The sequence below is a fragment of the Coccinella septempunctata genome, chromosome 2, assembly GCF_907165205.1.
Source record: "Coccinella septempunctata chromosome 2, icCocSept1.1, whole genome shotgun sequence".
Lineage (NCBI taxonomy): Eukaryota > Metazoa > Arthropoda > Insecta > Coleoptera > Coccinellidae > Coccinella > Coccinella septempunctata.
In genome coordinates, this window is record NC_058190.1 from 2380270 (window position 1) to 2399242 (window position 18973).

At 33.1% G+C, this 18973-nt stretch overlaps 2 protein-coding genes across 2 annotated transcripts; one reads left to right on the forward strand and one right to left on the reverse strand.

The window, feature by feature from the left end:
* The first annotated feature begins 99 nt into the window (after positions 1-99).
* LOC123307564 (proteasomal ubiquitin receptor ADRM1-like) lies at positions 100-8085 on the forward strand. The gene is made up of 8 exons (XM_044889929.1): positions 100-169; positions 462-582; positions 722-817; positions 873-1003; positions 1123-1328; positions 4087-4370; positions 7388-7542; positions 7659-8085. Exons 2-8 carry the CDS (start codon positions 477-479, stop codon positions 7881-7883), a joined length of 1203 nt encoding a protein of 400 aa, XP_044745864.1. The 5' UTR covers positions 100-169; positions 462-476; the 3' UTR covers positions 7884-8085.
* Positions 7875-17486, reverse strand: LOC123307566 (N-glycosylase/DNA lyase). The gene is made up of 4 exons (XM_044889931.1): positions 17327-17486; positions 16920-17264; positions 16384-16861; positions 7875-8009 (listed from the first exon to the last, which is right to left on the reverse strand). Exons 1-4 carry the CDS (start codon positions 17470-17472, stop codon positions 7965-7967), a joined length of 1014 nt encoding a protein of 337 aa, XP_044745866.1. The 5' UTR covers positions 17473-17486; the 3' UTR covers positions 7875-7964.
* Positions 17487-18973: the final 1487 nt, after the last annotated feature.

Consider the following 18973-nt stretch of genomic DNA (forward strand, 5'->3'; position numbering starts at 1 on the left):
AAACCGTCAACTGTTTCACAGAACACAAGCAGATATCTTCTTCTCAAATCGTCGTTACTCTTTGAACTTATCTCTCAAACTTCTGTGTTCTTTATGCAACTTTGACGTTTGACAAGTTTGACGTTTCCTAATCCGATTTTGATTGTGAAAAGTGAAAATATTGGAATAAGTAAGTTCAGTCCTTTTTATTTTCTAGGTACAAGGAATAAGAAATCAATTTGTTTACTAATTGTGTCCATCAATGAGCATTCGACGAATCTAGCATGTACTGTGTTTTTTAAAAATAGGGGTTATGCTACTCATTGGGCTATTTTTTGTTTTCCAATTCTTTCATTTCCTTTTATTGCTTTTCCTTTCCTATTAATAGGTATTTCCAGTCGATTCCCATTGTTCGAGATCTTTGAAATTTGATAATACCACAACACATAACCTTTGTGAATGACTTGCATTTCACATTTCAGTTCATAAGTTTCAAGATGTCATCCAGTGGAGCTCTTTTTCCAAATGTCCCAACGGCTCTGGGATACAGAAGTGGTGTCAAACATGTAGTGGAGATGCGTGCTGGAAAAATGGAACTCAGGGGTAATGTCATAAGTTTTAAAAAAAAACTTTGATAATAACTTCTATACACTTTATAACATTGAGCTTTGTTTTATACTTCTACAATGCATTTATTGATTATGAGACAGAACTTAATCTAAATTTATTTTTTTTTTCTCAGGGCGGATGATCTACCCTGATAAAAGGAAGGGATTAATTTATGTATTCCAAAGTGAAGACTCCCTTATGCACTTTTGCTGGCAAGATCGAACAACAGGTAAACTGTCGTAAAGTATTGTTTCTAAAATTCTCTAATTGATGATTCGTTGCAGGAACTGTCGAAGAGGATTTGATCATTTTTCCTGACGATTGTGAGTATGTGCGAATTCCTCAGTGCACCACTGGTAGAGCCTATGTTCTGAAGTTCCGAACTTCCAATAGGAGATTTTTCTTTTGGCTCCAGGTAAAATACCAATCATCTTATTATTACTTTACTGTGTTCAATTCACTAAAATATATGCATTTCATTGTTTTGTTTTAGTTCCTTGAGTGCTTGATTGCAAATGTTTTTTCATTCTATAGGAACCCAAGACAGACAAAGACGATGAACATTGCAAAAGAATCAACGAGATTCTGAATAACCCAGCAAGCATCAATTCTTCTGAAAATCCAAATTCTGACCACGACTTGCAATCTTTACTGAGCAGCATGTCGCAGTCTCAGTTGATCCAATTATTTGGTGGAAGTGGACAGATGGGTCCTTTGTCATCGTTGCTTGGAACAATAAGGTATTTAGAATACAATATGTTTTATAACCATTTTTTTTCAGCTCCATTTGTCAAACAGCCAAATTCTTTCCAAAACTAATGGAAAGTTTCTCAATAGCTGGATTTCTAACAGCAGACTAAATTTATTCTGCTCTGCAAAGGAAAATATATCTTTCTTATTCTACTTGACCTTGAAATCTAACTCTAAGATCTAGGCATTTGATGTCCTGCGAAGATTAAGAAATGCCTTTTAAAACATTTTTCTGATCCAGGCTTTTTTCAAGAAGTCCTCACAATGGATATTTCAAAATGGGTCACCCTTTATTTAACATGTATAAGCTTGCACCATGATAGTGCTTTTAGTTCAATATTGAAGATTTTATTTCTTTCATCAGTTGTTTATAGGACATTGAAAATTACTATACAGGGATATGCACTGAGACTGATACTCTAGACGAGCCATCTAGAGGTAAGACAGCACTCTGTACTATTATCTGGGAACCTCAGTTTCCACCTTTACCCCTATTTCGCCACAATTTGTGTTCTACTACTACTGTTAGTACGATTCTCTGCTGGCGTGAAAACCCGGGGGAACAGAAAGAACTCAGGGGTGAACCGACGTTTCTATTTCCCAACTTGCCAGTGTTCCACCTCTTCTGTAAGGATGATTCTCTGCTGGTGTGAAAACCCAGGGGGAGTAGAAAGCACTCTGCAGTAAACCGCCGTGTTTCTATTAATTCCTAGCCTTTCAATAATATTTCAAAGGCGAGAATGCACCACAGTCATATCCTAATGTTGTGGACCATAATAACTCGGTTATCGTCCATTGTTGTTAGAATAAGGAAGAAAAAGTTATTGGGAATATTAGACACTGATTAATTTCTATTGTTTATTTCGTGACAATGCCGACGTTTTGAAACCAATTCGTTTCTTTTTCAAGGCAAAAATAAATACAAAGATTTATTATAAGACATACAGTTCCTGGCCAGTTTATTAGACGCACTGAGGATTTTTTTTATATTTACTGGTATTGCCCGAGGAAAAAGAAGAATATTTGAATTTCATTTCCACAGAATGTCAGTTTTATCTACGACTCTCATTAAATTGTTCTATTTGGCATTTATTTTTGATGTTGTAATATTAGTACTAAAGTATGAATCAGTACTGTCTTCCAGTGGACGTCTTGCATGCTCGATAATCCACATATGAAATCATCATCCTCGAATGCAGCAAACCGAACAATTCTGCATTGATAGTATAAAGCTCTCATAGCTACACAAGGTGGCTCAGCAAAATATTAGATTTTCATATTGATTCATCAATAAATCAATATTTTTTATTGAATATGATATATTTTATGTGAAAACCATTTACAGATTAAGTCTATATAACATAGACATTCAATTTAATAATTCAATATTCAAAAACCAATAACCTAATAACAAATCAATCAATGCGTCTAATAATATGGCCAGGTACTGTACAATATGACATAACACGTAAATAAATCACCTAGTTACGATAAACAATATTGTACCCTTCTCAAAAACATCCAGACATTTTATAGAAATAAAAAATTTACAGAAAAAATATGCAAACATCTATCTTATCAGATATTATTTCCACATTTATGACAATGACACTAAAATTAACATAAGCTTACACGATAGACTTAACACTATTGACGAGGTCAGCCATTACTTATTACTTTCTAAGTATATTATTATAAATCGTGCTTAGGTGTTGAACATCTTCTCTATGATTAACGGTTTAATTTCTTTTTATGTGAATCATCTCACTTATATATTAAGTCTATAACCAACCTCTTCTCTATCAAGAATTTGTACATTTTCAGAATCAAATTCATGGCCCATAGTCATTTGATGTAAAGTTAAAGCAGTTTTGTTAAAATTTGCAATATTTTAACTTTTCTTTTATTCTATCGCGTAAATACATACTGTTTTGTTTTGCAAATATAACACTTGTTACAATTAGCACCGGGCATCTTGTATGTCACTCCCGATTCTAAATTATAAGGTGTTTTGAATTTTAAATTAGTGAAAAATCTCTTTGTGGTGAATAATGTATAAAAATTTAAAATTTAAAACACCTTATAATTTAGATTCGGGAGTGACATACAAGATACCCTGTGCTAATTGTAACAAGTGTTATATTGGCCAGACAAAACAGTATTTACGCGATAGAATAAAACAACATAAATATGATAATGAAAATGAAATGAAAATATTGCAAATTTTAACAAAACTGCTTTCTCTACATCAAATGACTATGGGCCATAAATTCGATTTTGAAAATGTACAAATTCTTGATAGAGAAGCGGTTGGTTATAGACGTAATATATGAGCGAGATGATTCACATAAAAAGAAATTAAACCGTTAATAATCATAGAGAAGATGTTCAACACCTAAGCACGATTTATAATAATATACTTAGAAAGTAATAAGTAATGGCTGACCTCGTCAATAGTGTTAAGTCTATTCGTGATCAATATTTTGTAAGCTTATGTTAATTTTAGTGTCATTGTCATAAATGTGGAAATAATATCTGATAAGATTGAAAAAGAAACGAATTTGTTTCGAAACGTCCGCATTGTCACGAAGTAAACAATAGAAATTAAACAGTATCCAATATTCCCAATAATTTTTTCTTCCTTGTTGTGGACTATCTTCACGAAACTAGAAAATTTTGTTATTGTAGTTTAAAACACTATTCATACTCCCAACGTCAACGCCTACATCACTTTCTATGTCAATCCAGAGGTCCGGGAAGCGCTCGTACCAGCACCACGCCGGCAATCACCCATCGCACGGTCCCAAGTACTCCGACCACCGCGACCAACACCCAGAGCTCGCCTGTGACCTCGGCGAATCTGAGCACCCCGCAAAACGCCTCGACGACCATCGCAACGCCCGACGCTCCCAAGAGGAATACTTCGGCGCCCACAGAGACCGCCCCCTCAACCTTGCAGCCTATTCAGCTCTCCGACCTGCAGAATTTCCTTCAGAACATTACTCCGGCCGCTCCACAACAGCAACAATCAGGTAACCAGCAATTTTTTATATTCTGAATTAATAAACGGGATTCAGAACTTCCGGAATCCTTACTTCTATTACAAATGGGAATGTCCGTGTGTTGGTCTTTACATATAATAACTCCGGAACCAGATGTCCGATTTTAATGGGAATTTCACTCTATACTCCATTCACTTTTATTTTAGCACTCGGTTGGCCATGGAAAATTGACACATTTCACTCTGTATAGTACGAAAATGTGGGGTTATCACGCTTGTCAAAACATTTTTGGGTTTCAAATCAACGCTATGTCGCCCGTTCTACGTAAAAGGTTCTGTTATAACGTCTTTTATCACAATGTCGAATCTCTTCGGAAAATATGTGACGAACATAATTGAAGTTCATACAAACTGGTTGAAGGCATACCAAATCCAGTTATTTGCATGGAAAATACAAGAGATCAGTATAATATCATGATATGCACTAGCTTGAGGAGAGTTAATGTTGGTTATCTTTCTTTGGCTAGTGTTTGAATATGTTACATCAGTTGTAGATTTCAAAAATATTAACCTGAAGATTAAATTATGATAAATTATGATGCAGTGGTTGGGAATGGGTATCTCCCGAAGGAATTAACAGATAATTACAAGAATGTTAAATTCTTCAACAAAAAGCATCTTGCATCAATATAAGTAAAAGGACTTAAAGGAAGTTTCAAGTCAAGATGAACTTCACCTTTGAACAAAAATTTCACATGAATAAACAATAGTAGGTCAACTGGCGCGTATTTGTGGCTGTTCATCTTAATACATTGGTATAATAATGATAATTAAGTATTTATTGGTACTTTAAGACATCTACAATGTATTGGACAAGTCAAATGAAAAATAGTAAAATCAATTTTCTGGAACTTATTCTACGATGATAGTCATCGAAAATCCTGTAGTAAATTTTTCGCATCAATTCACTCAAACATAAAATTCTCAAATGCCACCACTTTTTGGGTATGCCAATAGATGGAAATTCTTTGTCATCCTTTTTATTCACAATCTTTCTGATTGTGGAAATATTCAGCTGAAATATAATTCGTTTAGATTCGGATGGGACATTATATTAATTCTCTTACATTGAAAATGTTCGCTACCGCACAGAATTATTGGAAATTGGGTTCAGAACCTCTGAATAAGACGATAAGTTCATATTGAGTCATGCCCGGAAAATCCCCGTTAAAGAGTTGCTTCAAAGATGACGATTTGATTGTGAATTCCTTCAATATTTTCAAGGTGGAAAAGAGACATACAAATGAAATTTTGCAATGGTATCCGTCAAAGACAGATGCACCCAGAACTCAATTCTTTACTTATCCACTGTAGCTACAGAAGGGTTAATCTTCAAAAAATATCTCTGCAAAATTTCATTTTCTGTTCTTTGTTCTACATTTGAATAAATCCATATTTAACTAAGCACATCTAAGCAACCTAACTCTTCAACGAAACTTTTCTGGACATACCCCCATGGGAACTTTCGGTCTTATTTTGGGTTTTTGAAACTATAGCCAAATTTATTCCCGTTAATCCTGGGACACCCTGTATAATGAAGATCGATATCGATATTTCAACAAGTCGTTAGGAGGGGATTTTACGGTCGAATTTGAGAGATATAAATATATACAGGGTGTATTGGAAGAGACCTTTCTTAACAGAATGTCAATAAGAAGCTTTTCACCAAAAATCATAAAAATGAGAAAAGTTGTCTTATGTGTCATATAGTCTAGCTGTTGATCAATTCACCTCAATTGTTCGTATATATACTTACCGACAAAGAAACTGCAACACCCAGAAGGAGCTATTTAAATTTTGAATTTTTTTTTGGTAAAACATAGTATATCAAGGAATAAATGATTAAAATTTGAAAAAAAAATCGTGAAGGTTCTTTAAAATGAACATCTTTTGTTACTTAAATATTGTAGTCGTTTTTTGCAAATTTTTCAAATTTTATAACAAACCAGCTAGTCGAGGAGATCCAATGTCGATGTTTAGTTGTTGTAGAATAATTGGTTTACTGGAGGCAGGGTTGTCATTTCGAGAAATTGCTAACCGTACGAACAGAAATCCAACTACTGTTATGAGATGTTGTCAAGCGTCAAGGTCTTTTGGACTGCAGCATTATCGACCCCATCTTGTGTTGCCTCTTACGGTTGAGCATCGACGGCAACGATTACAGTGGTGCAGAGAACGACAACATTGGATTATGGAATGGCATCAGGTCTCTCATCTCGATTCTCCTCGGATACACATGATTGCCGAAGAAGGGTAAGACGACGTCGAGGTGAAAGACGTGAACCTCATTTTGAAGTTGAGCGTCATGTACATCGGACAGTTGGCGATATGGTATGGGGTGCTACTGCACATGGAAGTAGGTCACCTTTAGTCTTTCTTCGAGGTAATATGACAGCGCTGCGTTACCTTCAAGAAATAGTGGAGCTATATATATGTTCTCCCTTACCTTAACCGGCTCGAGAATCCAATATTTCAGCAAGATAATGCTCGACCTCATGTTGCCAGAGTTAGTTTAAACTTTTTTGAAGCGACCCATGTGAATCTTTTGCCATGGCCGCCCCAGATCCCCCGATCTTTCGCCCATTGAGCATGTTTGGGACATCATGGGTAGAAGGCTTGGAAATTTACCCCAGCCCCCACGGACTTTGACGGCTCTGAGACATGAAGTACAGGTAGCTTGGCATAGTATCCCTCAAGAAGAAACAGACCATCTTCTTGCATCAATGCCAAGACGTGTTGGGGAGTGTATAGATAACCGCGTTGGACAAACACATTATTAACAAATTTCATAAAAAATTTGTAAAACCCTTCGTGTTTTTCTTCAAATTTTAATCTATTACTGATTGCTATACTATCTATGTTTCACCAAAAAAAAATTGAAATTTAAACAGCCCCTTCTGGGTGTTGCAGTTCCTTTGTCAGTTAGTATATCTGTATCATGCATTATGTGGGATAAATGGAAATTGATTAAGAATTGCGTTGTTCCAGTTGATTTGTCAACAGCCCTTACTACTGATGCACTATCTGGCGTCTTGAGCAGCCCTGAAGCCTTACAACAATTACAGAGCCATCTGCCTCCAGTTGAAGGTTCAACGCCACAAGAAGCATTGAGAACCACTGTAGCATCCCCACAGTTTCAAAATGTGAGTATTTTATACTCTCATAGTTACGATTTTATTTTTGTTCAGTTCAATAGGAGAAATTTGCCATTAGGCTAGTCTTAGTTTTAAATAATTGCAGAAATTCATTTTGCTTTCAGGCTGTTTCTCAGTTCTCCAGTGCCTTGGAAACGGGAATGTTAGGTCCAGTAGTTTCTCAATTATCTGTTAATTCGGAAGCTGTGGCTGCAGCGTCACAGGGCAATATGCAAGAATTTGTTAAAGCTTTGGAAAAGAGCACGGCAGATTCTGGTGATGCCAAAAAGGAAGATAAGCAGGAGAATACTAAGGATGACAAGGACGATGAAAAAATGCAGTTAGATTAATAAAATTTTATTTATTACTTTATTTTTTTTTCACTTGTATAGTAAAGGAAGGCGTAGCAACCCTAAGAGTTCCATATATGTTTATAACTCTCCTTGAAATTTTTTCAAATCTGCACAAAAAAGTACCTAAAATGTAATAAAAATTAATCAATGATACTTTTGGTTTTCTTGGAAAGTATCGAAATAAAAATTATATCTACAAGTTCTTATTTTTCTTATTTGAACCAACGCGAAGACTTTCAGGGGTTGATCATGACGAGAAGAAGAAATTGCACTTCGATTAGAAGGGATCGAAATAATTCTATAGCCTTCCCAGAACACGCAGGGCTAGGATTTCAGCGATTGTTTATGCCCTTATTTCTCTTGAATGGAGCCACTTAGAAAAAATAAACAAATAGAAAAAGGAATAATCCTGACTGCTATTATAAAATAAATGTGAAAGTCCCTGTGTTTGTCTTTCCATAACTCCAAGCCTGATTTCAATGGGAATTCCGCTATAGGGTACAGAATTTATTAAATTAGGTTTTCGTGTTACATTAATTCCTTCATAATGATGAGATGACGAATAATATCGATTTTTTCTAAATAAGTCGTACCTACACGAAGCTGTTGATTTCAGACTTTGATGGACGAAAATATTGATTTTTGTCATAAACAAGTCGTGAATGAAACTCTTTTATAAGAGGGGAAAATGATTGAGTAAAAAAATTCTTCAAATACTCTGAGGTTTTAAAATTCAAATCGCTTCGTTTCTAGTTTACGATTTGGCAACAGCGCCTAATAGAAAATAAAAAGAACAATGGGTCTTGTTTATAAAATAACAGCTGTTGATTTACAGCCATCATAAGGCGCGTACTTACTGGCGAGCCTCAACAGCAACTGGCCATAAAAATCCCATAAAATTTTACGACCTTCCTCATTCGTCGCAGACTTCATAGACAGCCATCTTTGTCTATCTCATCAAGTTAGTGTATTTGTTGTCATTTATTATCAACGCATATTTCAGTCGATGTTGCCAACTTGTGCAATAGAAACGAAACGCTTTAAATTTTAGATACCCATTTTTATTTTTCATTTTAAAGTACTTAAAATAATTTTTTTTGGGAAACTTTTGAAACTGTTATTTCAAAATGTGACGTTTCGAAGATTTCCGATTCTCTTGAGTTCATAGAGTTTCATTAAAATTCTATTAAAATGTTCGCGACAGCATACATTCAACCATAGATAACCTACATTCAACTTATGAAGATAACCCTCACGATAATTTTGAATTTTTTAGATCAATCCAAAAATAATGTTTCATTTGGAGAGGGTTTTTGACTGGAATGACTAATTAATATGAAAGTCCGGCATTTATTTCTGATGGAAAATGTTTTTTACATCTAAGATATTTCGCGAGATACAGGGTGTCCGCGCAATGAGGCAGCGGTTGATTACTCCACTTCTATTAACTTTACAAAAAAGAGCATCAAATAAAACTTTCCTCTTTTTAAATAGAGCATCTCCTAAGATTTCGTATATGTTTAAGCTGCCATACAGGGTGTCCGCGCCATGGGTCAGCGGTCGATTACGATTCTATTAATTTTACAAAAAAGAGTTTGAAATAAAACTTTCCTCTTTTTGAGTAGACCATCTCCTAAAATTATTGAGAACTATACAAAGTGTTTCGTTTCTTCTGCACAGCTATCAACTACGTTATGTTAAGTAGAACACCGTATATATTTTTACATTTTTGAATTCCAATGTCAAAATTTGAATATAAGTTTGATCACACAACTATGTCTGAATTCTCAACGGATCCATTATCAAAACAGAAATTCATCAAAATCTTCCTTTTTTTGAATGGCAACTCATATTTTTCTGTTCTTTATTTAAACATTGTTCGCTTTTGTTTGTTTTAAATAATTAACAGAAACAAAATATGGGTTGCTTTTTAAAAAAATTAAGATTTTGATGAATTTCTGTTTTGATAATGAAACTCCGTTTTCGTGGACCCTGTATATAATATGGTTATTTACAAAGAAAATTTTTAGTGTTTCCTTTATTGACTAGACACTGTCCAAATTTGAATCCATTACATAGAATAGGGAGGGAGCTATAGTCCTTTATGTAAGTACCTCATACGGTCAAAATATTAATAATAAGTCAAATTTCTCGAAAACCGTTGAGAATTCAGACATAGTTGTTTTATCAAACTTATATTCAAATTGAACAAGGAATTCAAAAATGTAAAAATATATACGGTGTTCTACTTAACATAACGTAGTTGATAGCTGTGCAGAAGAAACGAAACACTTTGTATAGTTCTCAATAATTTTAGGAAATGCTCTACTTAAAAAGAGGAAAGTTTTATTTCAAACTCTTTTTTGTAAAGTTAATAGAATTAGAGTAATCGACAGCTGCCCTATGGCGCGGACACCCTGTATGACAGCTTAAACATATACGAAATCTTAGGAGTTGCTCTATTTAAAAAGAGGAAAGTTTTATTTGATACTCTTTTTTGTAAAGTTAATAGAAGTGGAGTAATCGACCGCTGCCTCATTGCGCGGACACCCTGTATCTCGCGAAATATCTTAGATGTAAAAAACATTTTCCATCAGAAATAAATGCCGGACTTTCATATTAATTAGTCATTCCAGTCAAAAACCCTCTTCAAATGAAACATTATTTTGGATTGATCTAAATCATCTTAAACATATACAAATTTAGGCAAGAAACGTGTCGGCTACTTCGAGAAGAGGTTATAGAAGGGACACGATCATTTGCATTCGGACTAGGAATGTAATAAGTAATAACCTCGTAGGCTGTAGGGAATTGTAGTTTTTTTTCAGGGAGGTCGAGCTGTTCTTTGTTTTCTTTATTATGAGGATTTTCATTACATGCTTATTAATTTTTTGATGTTGATTTTCTTTTTTGAATTGTTCTAATGGCATCTTCACTGGACTGTTACGCCGTTTTATGTCGTTTTCGTATCGAGTGACAAGACGAAGAATATTGGAGCAGCCTGTATATCAGAAAACAAGTTTTTTCTACACGAAACTCATACGCAGGATGTCAGTGAGCTATTTCCAAAATTTCTGCTTTTTAAAATATGAAATGTCTGTTTTAAGTCTATTTCATTGGATCTATATTTTTGGCAATTTTTCGTGGAAAATCATTAATATCTCCGAAAGTAGCAGGAATAGGGATAGGGAAATAGTAGGCAAAAATATTCACATGAGGATAGAGAAGCAAAAAAAGTTATACTAGAAAGGGTGTCCCATTTGCAATAACAAAGTTTTTAGTATTCTTTCATATAAGCAGCAACATCGCAACCTTCAAAATATTTTAGTGTAAACCCTAGGAGCCAAATTTACCCAACAGTTCTATGTTCCATTCTCCGTTAACATCTAATAGACACCCTGTATTTCAAGATATCTTTTATTTGCAGAACTTTCAAACATGTTTTTCAAACCTCAGCTTTCCTAAAGATTTTCATGCAAGAATTTCTGTACGGAAAACTATTCTGTATAATCAAACATTTGAAAAAACCAGATATAGGTCCCTTTATACACTTACTGTTGGAAATTAGGTTGGTTCAGGATAAATTCTTCTTCAATGAAACGCACTTTGTGAAACAATCTGTATATTGATTCAATCGATTTAACGGAGGTCGATCTATACTCTCAATGAATATCAAACCAGAACTAACTCAAACGGAGAGAAATATCTTATTCCTAAAAGATGCTTATATACAGTATATAGGTTCCAATAGCAAAGTACATAATATGGTTATCACAGTCGAAAACTGCTGGGGTATGTTATTCAACACTTCGACCGCCAGCACTAATATTGTTGACTAATAAACCAATCGCATTCGACATATTTATATTTGTCGGGAATTCTGAATGAGTAAGGGATTTGGTTTTGCTTTACTCTGATGAATTTATCTCAACACGCCGCCTCAAAATCAAATCTCTTATCTTTTATAACACAATGCTCAATTACCTATACATATCATTACATATCAAAATTGCATGCAAAAATAGAATATTCCTGAGTATAGAAAGACCCTCCATTTGTTATCTGGGGCAATACAAGTATGGTCCAATATTCATTGCAAGGATGTGGGAAACCCAGAAAAACCACACCAGACCATTGCTATTAGAAATTGTATACATACATTTTATAAAACTTTCAGTATTAAATAGTAATACCTAGTAAATAAACATTTAAAACTTAAATTTCCTAAACCTGCTATGAATTAACAGACATTAGTCTGGTAATAGTTTGGTTGAAATAACAGAGAGCTGATAACCTCTGCGATTTTATTTGAGTTTTATAACATACATATATTCAATATGTTCTGATCTCGTATGGATTGCAGTACGTACTAGTCCCAAAACTAATACAAGTTAGTATAACCATTATTTCTATCTTCATAATAATAATGATAGACATCATAATAGTCAAATTAAAACCTTTTTTTTTTGTATAGTCTTAACTCACGTATTATGACGGCTTTTTATAGAACCATATTGTATATAACCTTTTTCTGTGGATGAGGCAGCGATTAAAGTTTGCATTTTTTTTTTTGTATTAAATTGTACTTATTATTTTCGAAAAATTAGAATTCAAATAATTCGAACATATTTTATAATCTTGAATTAATTGATAACTCCGTGAGAACATCCAAAGTTGTTTTGTTCTTCTTTTATTAAAAAAATCTACTTAAAATATATAGATCCATTTTAATTATACTATGAGATCTTTCTACACAGTGCTTCATAATCTTCTTTTGAAAACACTTATATAATGTAATAATTTTTTTTTCATCAGGAATAATTTCATTTTGTTTTCTATCAACTTTGATTCTTAAAAAAAACTTGATTGCTTTTGTCATAGAAAATCCATCAATTAGAACTTATCAATGTTTCATCATTCGTTGTGACTACTGAAATATTATGCGGATAGAGTACCTCATAATTATATATTTTGCGATATATTTTGCCTACCTATAAGATATGCATCGATGAGTATGAATTTCGAAAACCGAAATCATTTTAGATCCTTTTCGAATTTTTGTTTGTTTTAACTCCTACGTATAGGGCTTTACTCAATTGACGAAATTGACAATCGTTTCCTCACGGGACCTTCCTAAGAATTTTTTTTTGCTCTGAGAAAACTATTTAACTAATCAGCTATTTGAAGGGAAAGTTTAGACATCGATATATTTTATGATGTATCAATGAATTAAATCGAGTGCAAGTGTTACTATGTATCTGAAGATTGAAATTCTGACGACTGATTCAAAAGTTTCAGCATTATCTAATCAACTATCGCTACTTGAAGCCCCTGGAAACAAATCGCGTTTATATTTCAATGGATTTCCAAAAATGCATCAAAAAATTCTTATTATGCATTTGCAATCAACAATATTTTCATCCTCCGGTGTCTTCGATAAAGACCATGATTTATTCATCAACAATAATAATAACTTTATTTCTTTATACCAATGATGTCTATTCAACATTTCATTTATTGCCTAAAAATATTTAGGAATGCTATATTATATTAAGCACATATAACTTAATAATTTTCATTATCGATACTCTGGACATTCTTTCACTTTGTCCTTATTTTGGGTAAATTCAACCCAATTCACTCTTGTGAGATTCATATTAACCTCCACCTTAAATTGCCAATTCATCACAATCACTTTGTTCTCATATACTAACTGTACCAATTTCATTTCATAAATTTTCACGTTCTTCCGCTTTCGACAAAGTGTTGATATCAGATTTACCTACTGGTTTTGGTTCACCAGTTTCTTTCTCCATTATTATCGATTCATTCACCTGATTTACCATTATCAGATTTACCTACTGGTTTTGATACAAAATCAGATTCACCAGTTTCATTATCAGTTACCTTTGAGTTACCTGATTTATCGTTATCAGATTTACTTACTGGATTTGATACAAAATCAAACTCACTAGTTTCATTCTCAATTATCTTTGAGTTACCTGATTTATCGTTATCAGATTTACCTACTGGTTTTGATACGAAATCAAACACACCAGTTTCTCACTTCACAGAATATCTGATTTTCAATCACTATCAGATTTCTACATGAAGCCATGCTATCAACTCAATAAAGTCCGTACCTGCGTCTTATTGCATCAACTATATGACTTTCCATGACTGCTGTATATTTTATTTTAAACCACCAACTGGTTTCAATTCAATAGAGTTCATACCAGTTTGTTATTGCATTATATTTTGGATTTTAGTTCACTATCAGATTTTTTTTTTTATCTCATTCTTCAGAAAGGTAGATAACTGATTTTTTTTTTTTTTTTTTAATCAGCTCGTGACTAGCAATTATTCAAAGTTCAATAAAATTCAAATTCAATAGAATATTAGAGAGAATCGTTAATGTGAATATGATATTGTAATTTATAATCATCACATCTCTAATTTATATTTGGATACGAAATGAGTCACTCCACTTTTTCCATAAATTCAGTACCTATGAGCATCATCACATTTTTATCAGCTGTGATTTTAGTTCATTCGAAAAATACCTTTATTCTTGGATTTTTTTTTTTTTTTTTTTTTTATTCAACAACAACATTATTCTTCAGGGTATTGAAATGATTAAAATTATTTCGAATCATAATTTAAGCAAGACTCTAAGACTCAATTGAATCCCTTTTTTGTAAAAAAAACTTCTATCAAGATATGCAGTTGTTTAAAGTGCTTTATGAAATTTTTTTTTTTCATCGAGAATCAGATTCTTCGAAACACCCAAGTAATAAAATATAAATCAAATTCCTCAACAATCAGACTTCAACAACCAATCTAGAAGACAGACATATTCAGGTATTTTGCTATTCCAGCAATCTATAATATTTTCACCATTAAACAGATTGACTTTCGAACTTATGTGAATAATATGAAGATTAGGTCATGAAAGTTATATACCTATTTCAATTCTTATTCAGATAATTAAAGACTCAATTGAAATATTTTATTTTATGAAGCCTTTAGAACATTTCAAAATAAATTGAATACTCAATTCATTTTCAAGCTATATTTCCGATAATGATCATGAACTCCTATTTTGATGCCCTTGAACAGAACTTCTACTTTTTACTTTCACCAATCAAAGAAAATACCTTCAACTTATATCAGCTTCTCATGAAATGATTTTTTTTTTTTTTTAAATCTAATATGAGCAACGATGTATGTATTCCAAACATTTAATTCAAATATAAAAGAAATGTCCCGATTTCGGAAAACTATCAATTACTACTTATGAAATTATAAATTATGGTTCAGGCTCTTCATTTCAAGAATACAAGAATTGAATTTTTTTATTTTTTAATCAGTCACATTAACTAAAAGTAACTGACCTCGAAAAGAAAAATTTAATATTTCTTAAATGTCATCTTTACTGTGTTTTGATTCTTAAGGCAAATTCCATATTCTATTTTATATCCAGATAGTTCATAAACTACTCTTGAGATATATTCAAACGGATTTTTTTTTTTGTCTACCTGATGAAATGTCTTCTAAGTTGGTTGAGTCCGATTTATATTTCGCTTGAGTACCTAATTCAATTTCAAAATTAAAATCCTTTTCAATTGAATTTTAATTAGGGAATTTCAAATCAAAATTCAATAATAATGCCTTTCAATGATAACTATCATTGAGAAAATTCCTTTTTACGAAATTTTATAACAGTCACAGACAAATTGATTTTGTCTAGATTCAACGAGCTTTCGTTTTACTTATCTGAAAAACCCTACAGGCTGTTGATCAATATAAAAGAGAAGACCATTCTCTAGCTCCTCAATTCCCCTTGTGATGGATTGTTGCATCTTGATCCAACTCTGCTACTGACTGAAGAACACTTTGTGATCTTTCGTAGGACTCATCGCTGATCATCAGCTAACTACGCACATATTGCTTTTCAACCGAGTTCACTTCACTTCACTCACTACCAAATTTTTCATTCTCAATAGTAGAAGGAAACTTCTTATTATTTCACTGATTAACTTTTTAAACGAAAAGTATATTCGCAATTAACAGCGGCGAATTTATTTTTAACAGAGCAAGCTGGGCCGATAACCTGTTGGAAATTAGGTTGGTTCAGGATAAATTCTTCTTCAATGAAACGCACTTTGTGAAACAATCTGTATATTGATTCAATCGATTTAACGGAGGTCGATCTATACTCTCAATGAATATCAAACCAGAACTAACTCAAACGGAGAGAAATATCTTATTCCTAAAAGATGCTTATATACAGTATATAGGTTCCAATAGCAAAGTACATAATATGGTTATCACAGTCGAAAACTGCTGGGGTATGTTATTCAACACTTCGACCGCCAGCACTAATATTGTTGACTAATAAACCAATCGCATTCGACATATTTATATTTGTCGGGAATTCTGAATGAGTAAGGGATTTGGTTTTGCTTTACTCTGATGAATTTATCTCAACACTTACCGTATGTGCCCATCCTGCGAGTGGTCCGTACAATTTTCTAAAATGATCGCCTATCTCATCGTACATTTTTTTGGTAACTGTTTTTTTGTTTCTAATATGTGGCATATAAAATTTAGCAGCTATCTGGTATACGTGTGTATCGACAGGTAATGCACCTAAATGTCCAAGGGACATTAAACAAATACAATCTGCTACTTTAGCACCAATTCCTGTGAGAGTCATCAGAGATTCTTTCGCTTCCTCATAATCCATCCCCTTCAACTTTTCCAACCACATCTCACCACCTTTCTCTTTTATCATTTCAGCAGATTTAGTTATGTATTTCGCTCTATAGCCAAATCCATTTTCTCTGAGTTTTGCTTCTACACCTGGTTGAGTAAGGTTTTCTACATCTGGAAAACTGTAGTATGTTTCTCCATTGATTTCACATATTTTGTCTCCATAAAATTTGGCCAACTTATTTACCATACTAGAAATCCTGCAACAATTTGGCTGAATATCTTCACAAAGAACCGGTCATCTCAATATTTTTTTACCTCGATATGTTGTTATTTGAAGAACATATGAAAGAAAATATGTTTTCAGTGACATCTTGATTAAGTATTCTAATTCCGTAAAATTGCTGGGCAGCCTTTTTGAATATTGGATCGGCTTCAGACCACTGCTGATAGTATTCACGTAGGCTCAGGTTCAATTGAAAATAGTCCTTAAGAATATTATTATAGAGTTCGTTACGTTCCTCGATTTCCTTCTTTTCGAAACCACATTTTGTTTCGAAAACTTTGTACAATATTTCAGTTTCATTCTGTTTCAATATCCAAACTCTCTTTTTGAATACACCAATCCAACATTCTTGGTTATCTTCAAGGTGCTTACTCCATCTGAGTGGATAAAGAGGATGAAGGAACAATTTCTATATCGAATATTTCAATAGATAACAAACCTAAAACTTTGTCCTCCATTTAATGTACCACTCAACTGCAACTCACAATTATTACAAATGAGTTTGTACCAATTATTCATTCTGATAATAACAAATAACAAGCAATCCCGCCAAATATTCAAACATCCTTTTAAAACCATAGACATAATCTTGTTGTAACTACTTTGGATTAGGTCTACGCCATAAAGTTTTGTTCTTCTTCTTTTTATCTTGGAAATAAAAAGCACAGAACACTAATATAAAAAGAGAAGTTCAAAAAATTAAAGTCAAAGAGGAATTTTGGTCAAGTATTACAAGTAGGCTGTGGAAATTAGGTGCAAAGATTCTCTCTAATCTTTGATTTGAGGTTGCTAATGTGCTTGAACGTAACTTTAAACATCTACATAAAAATTTGTGATTAACTTTCAAATTTGATGAAGCTATGAAGTAAGCCTTTCATATTTTGCCTGAATCAGCTTAAAATTTAAACTGACAAGTTTTCTTGTCTTAAATCACGCTAGAAGAACGATTCCACTTCAAGATCGCCGCTTTGGGCTTTTGGCAGTACCTCAACTACAAATCGATTATCTCCACCGTTGATTGAAGTATTGTATTACAAGTACTAATCAGAGATATAGATATATATCTATAGAGATATAGATATATATTTAGAGATATAGATATATATTCTATTTCCTTGATATTCAAATGAAGAGAGACTTTATAAATTTCATTTTTTAATTGCTCCAATAGATGACACTTGTGTTCCTCAACTTCCAAATGAACAGGTTCTACATAAGCCTCAAGCAAAGACATTAATAATATCTTTAGACTCAAGGTCCTCATTTTTCATATTCACAGTGGCACTAGTCTTTTCTTTTACATAAATGAACAGATCTTATATGTGCTTCAAGGTCCTTGTTCACACATGCAGTATAATCGCACATGTGACACTTGTGATCTCTAACTTTAAAATGAACAGAATTAATGTGTTTTCGAAGGGATTTCTGATTTACGGCGTATTCACATAAGTGGCACTTGTATCTATATGTCTATGTTTCAAATGAACCAATTTTATGTGCGCTTTGACGTTACATTTCGCATATGCAGCATATTCACATGAATGGCACTTGTGTCTCTTGATCTTTAAATGAACACTATTAATATGACTTTTCAGGTTTTCTTTTTTATTTGTAGCATAATCACATCCCAACAAACACAATATACAGCAACTGTACAAATACTACACTACAAGTGCCACCAGAATGCAGCACAGAGATTGCTGTACTGTAACTGCACAGTTTCTGTATTGATAATTCTGCATTTTCAAAATGCAGTTTTTGATGTACAGTAACTGCACAGTTTCTGTATTGATAATTCTGCATTTTCAAACCGCAGTTTTTGATGTGCAGTGACTGCACAGTTTCTCTATTGATAATACTGCATTTTCAAAACGCAGTTTTTGATGTACAGTAACTGCACAGTTTCTGTATTGATAATTCTGCATTTTCAAAACGCAGTTTTTGATGTACAGTAACTGCACAGTTTCTGTATTGATAATTCTGCATTTTCAAAACGCAGTTCTTGATGTACAGTAACTGCACAGTTTCTGTATTGATAATTCTGCATTTTCAAAACGCAGTTCTTGAATTACAGTAACTGCACAGT

Excerpts from the sequence above, each read along its gene's own strand:
- LOC123307566 (XM_044889931.1), bottom strand. The coding sequence starts at position 17,472 with ATGTCTATGGTTTTAAAAGGATGTTTGAATATTTGGCGGGATTGCTTG. Across the intron at positions 17,265-17,326 it reads AATGGAGGACAAAGTTTTAG|ATGGAGTAAGCACCTTGAAG; the intron begins GTTTGTTATCTA and ends TTATCCACTCAG. Across the intron at positions 16,862-16,919 it reads TCAAATAACAACATATCGAG|GATTTCTAGTATGGTAAATA; the intron begins GTAAAAAAATAT and ends AAATTGTTGCAG.
- LOC123307564 (XM_044889929.1), top strand. The coding sequence starts at position 477 with ATGTCATCCAGTGGAGCTCTTTTTCCAAATGTCCCAACGGCTCTGGGA. Across the intron at positions 818-872 it reads CTGGCAAGATCGAACAACAG|GAACTGTCGAAGAGGATTTG; the intron begins GTAAACTGTCGT and ends GATTCGTTGCAG. Across the intron at positions 1,329-4,086 it reads TCGTTGCTTGGAACAATAAG|AGGTCCGGGAAGCGCTCGTA; the intron begins GTATTTAGAATA and ends ATGTCAATCCAG.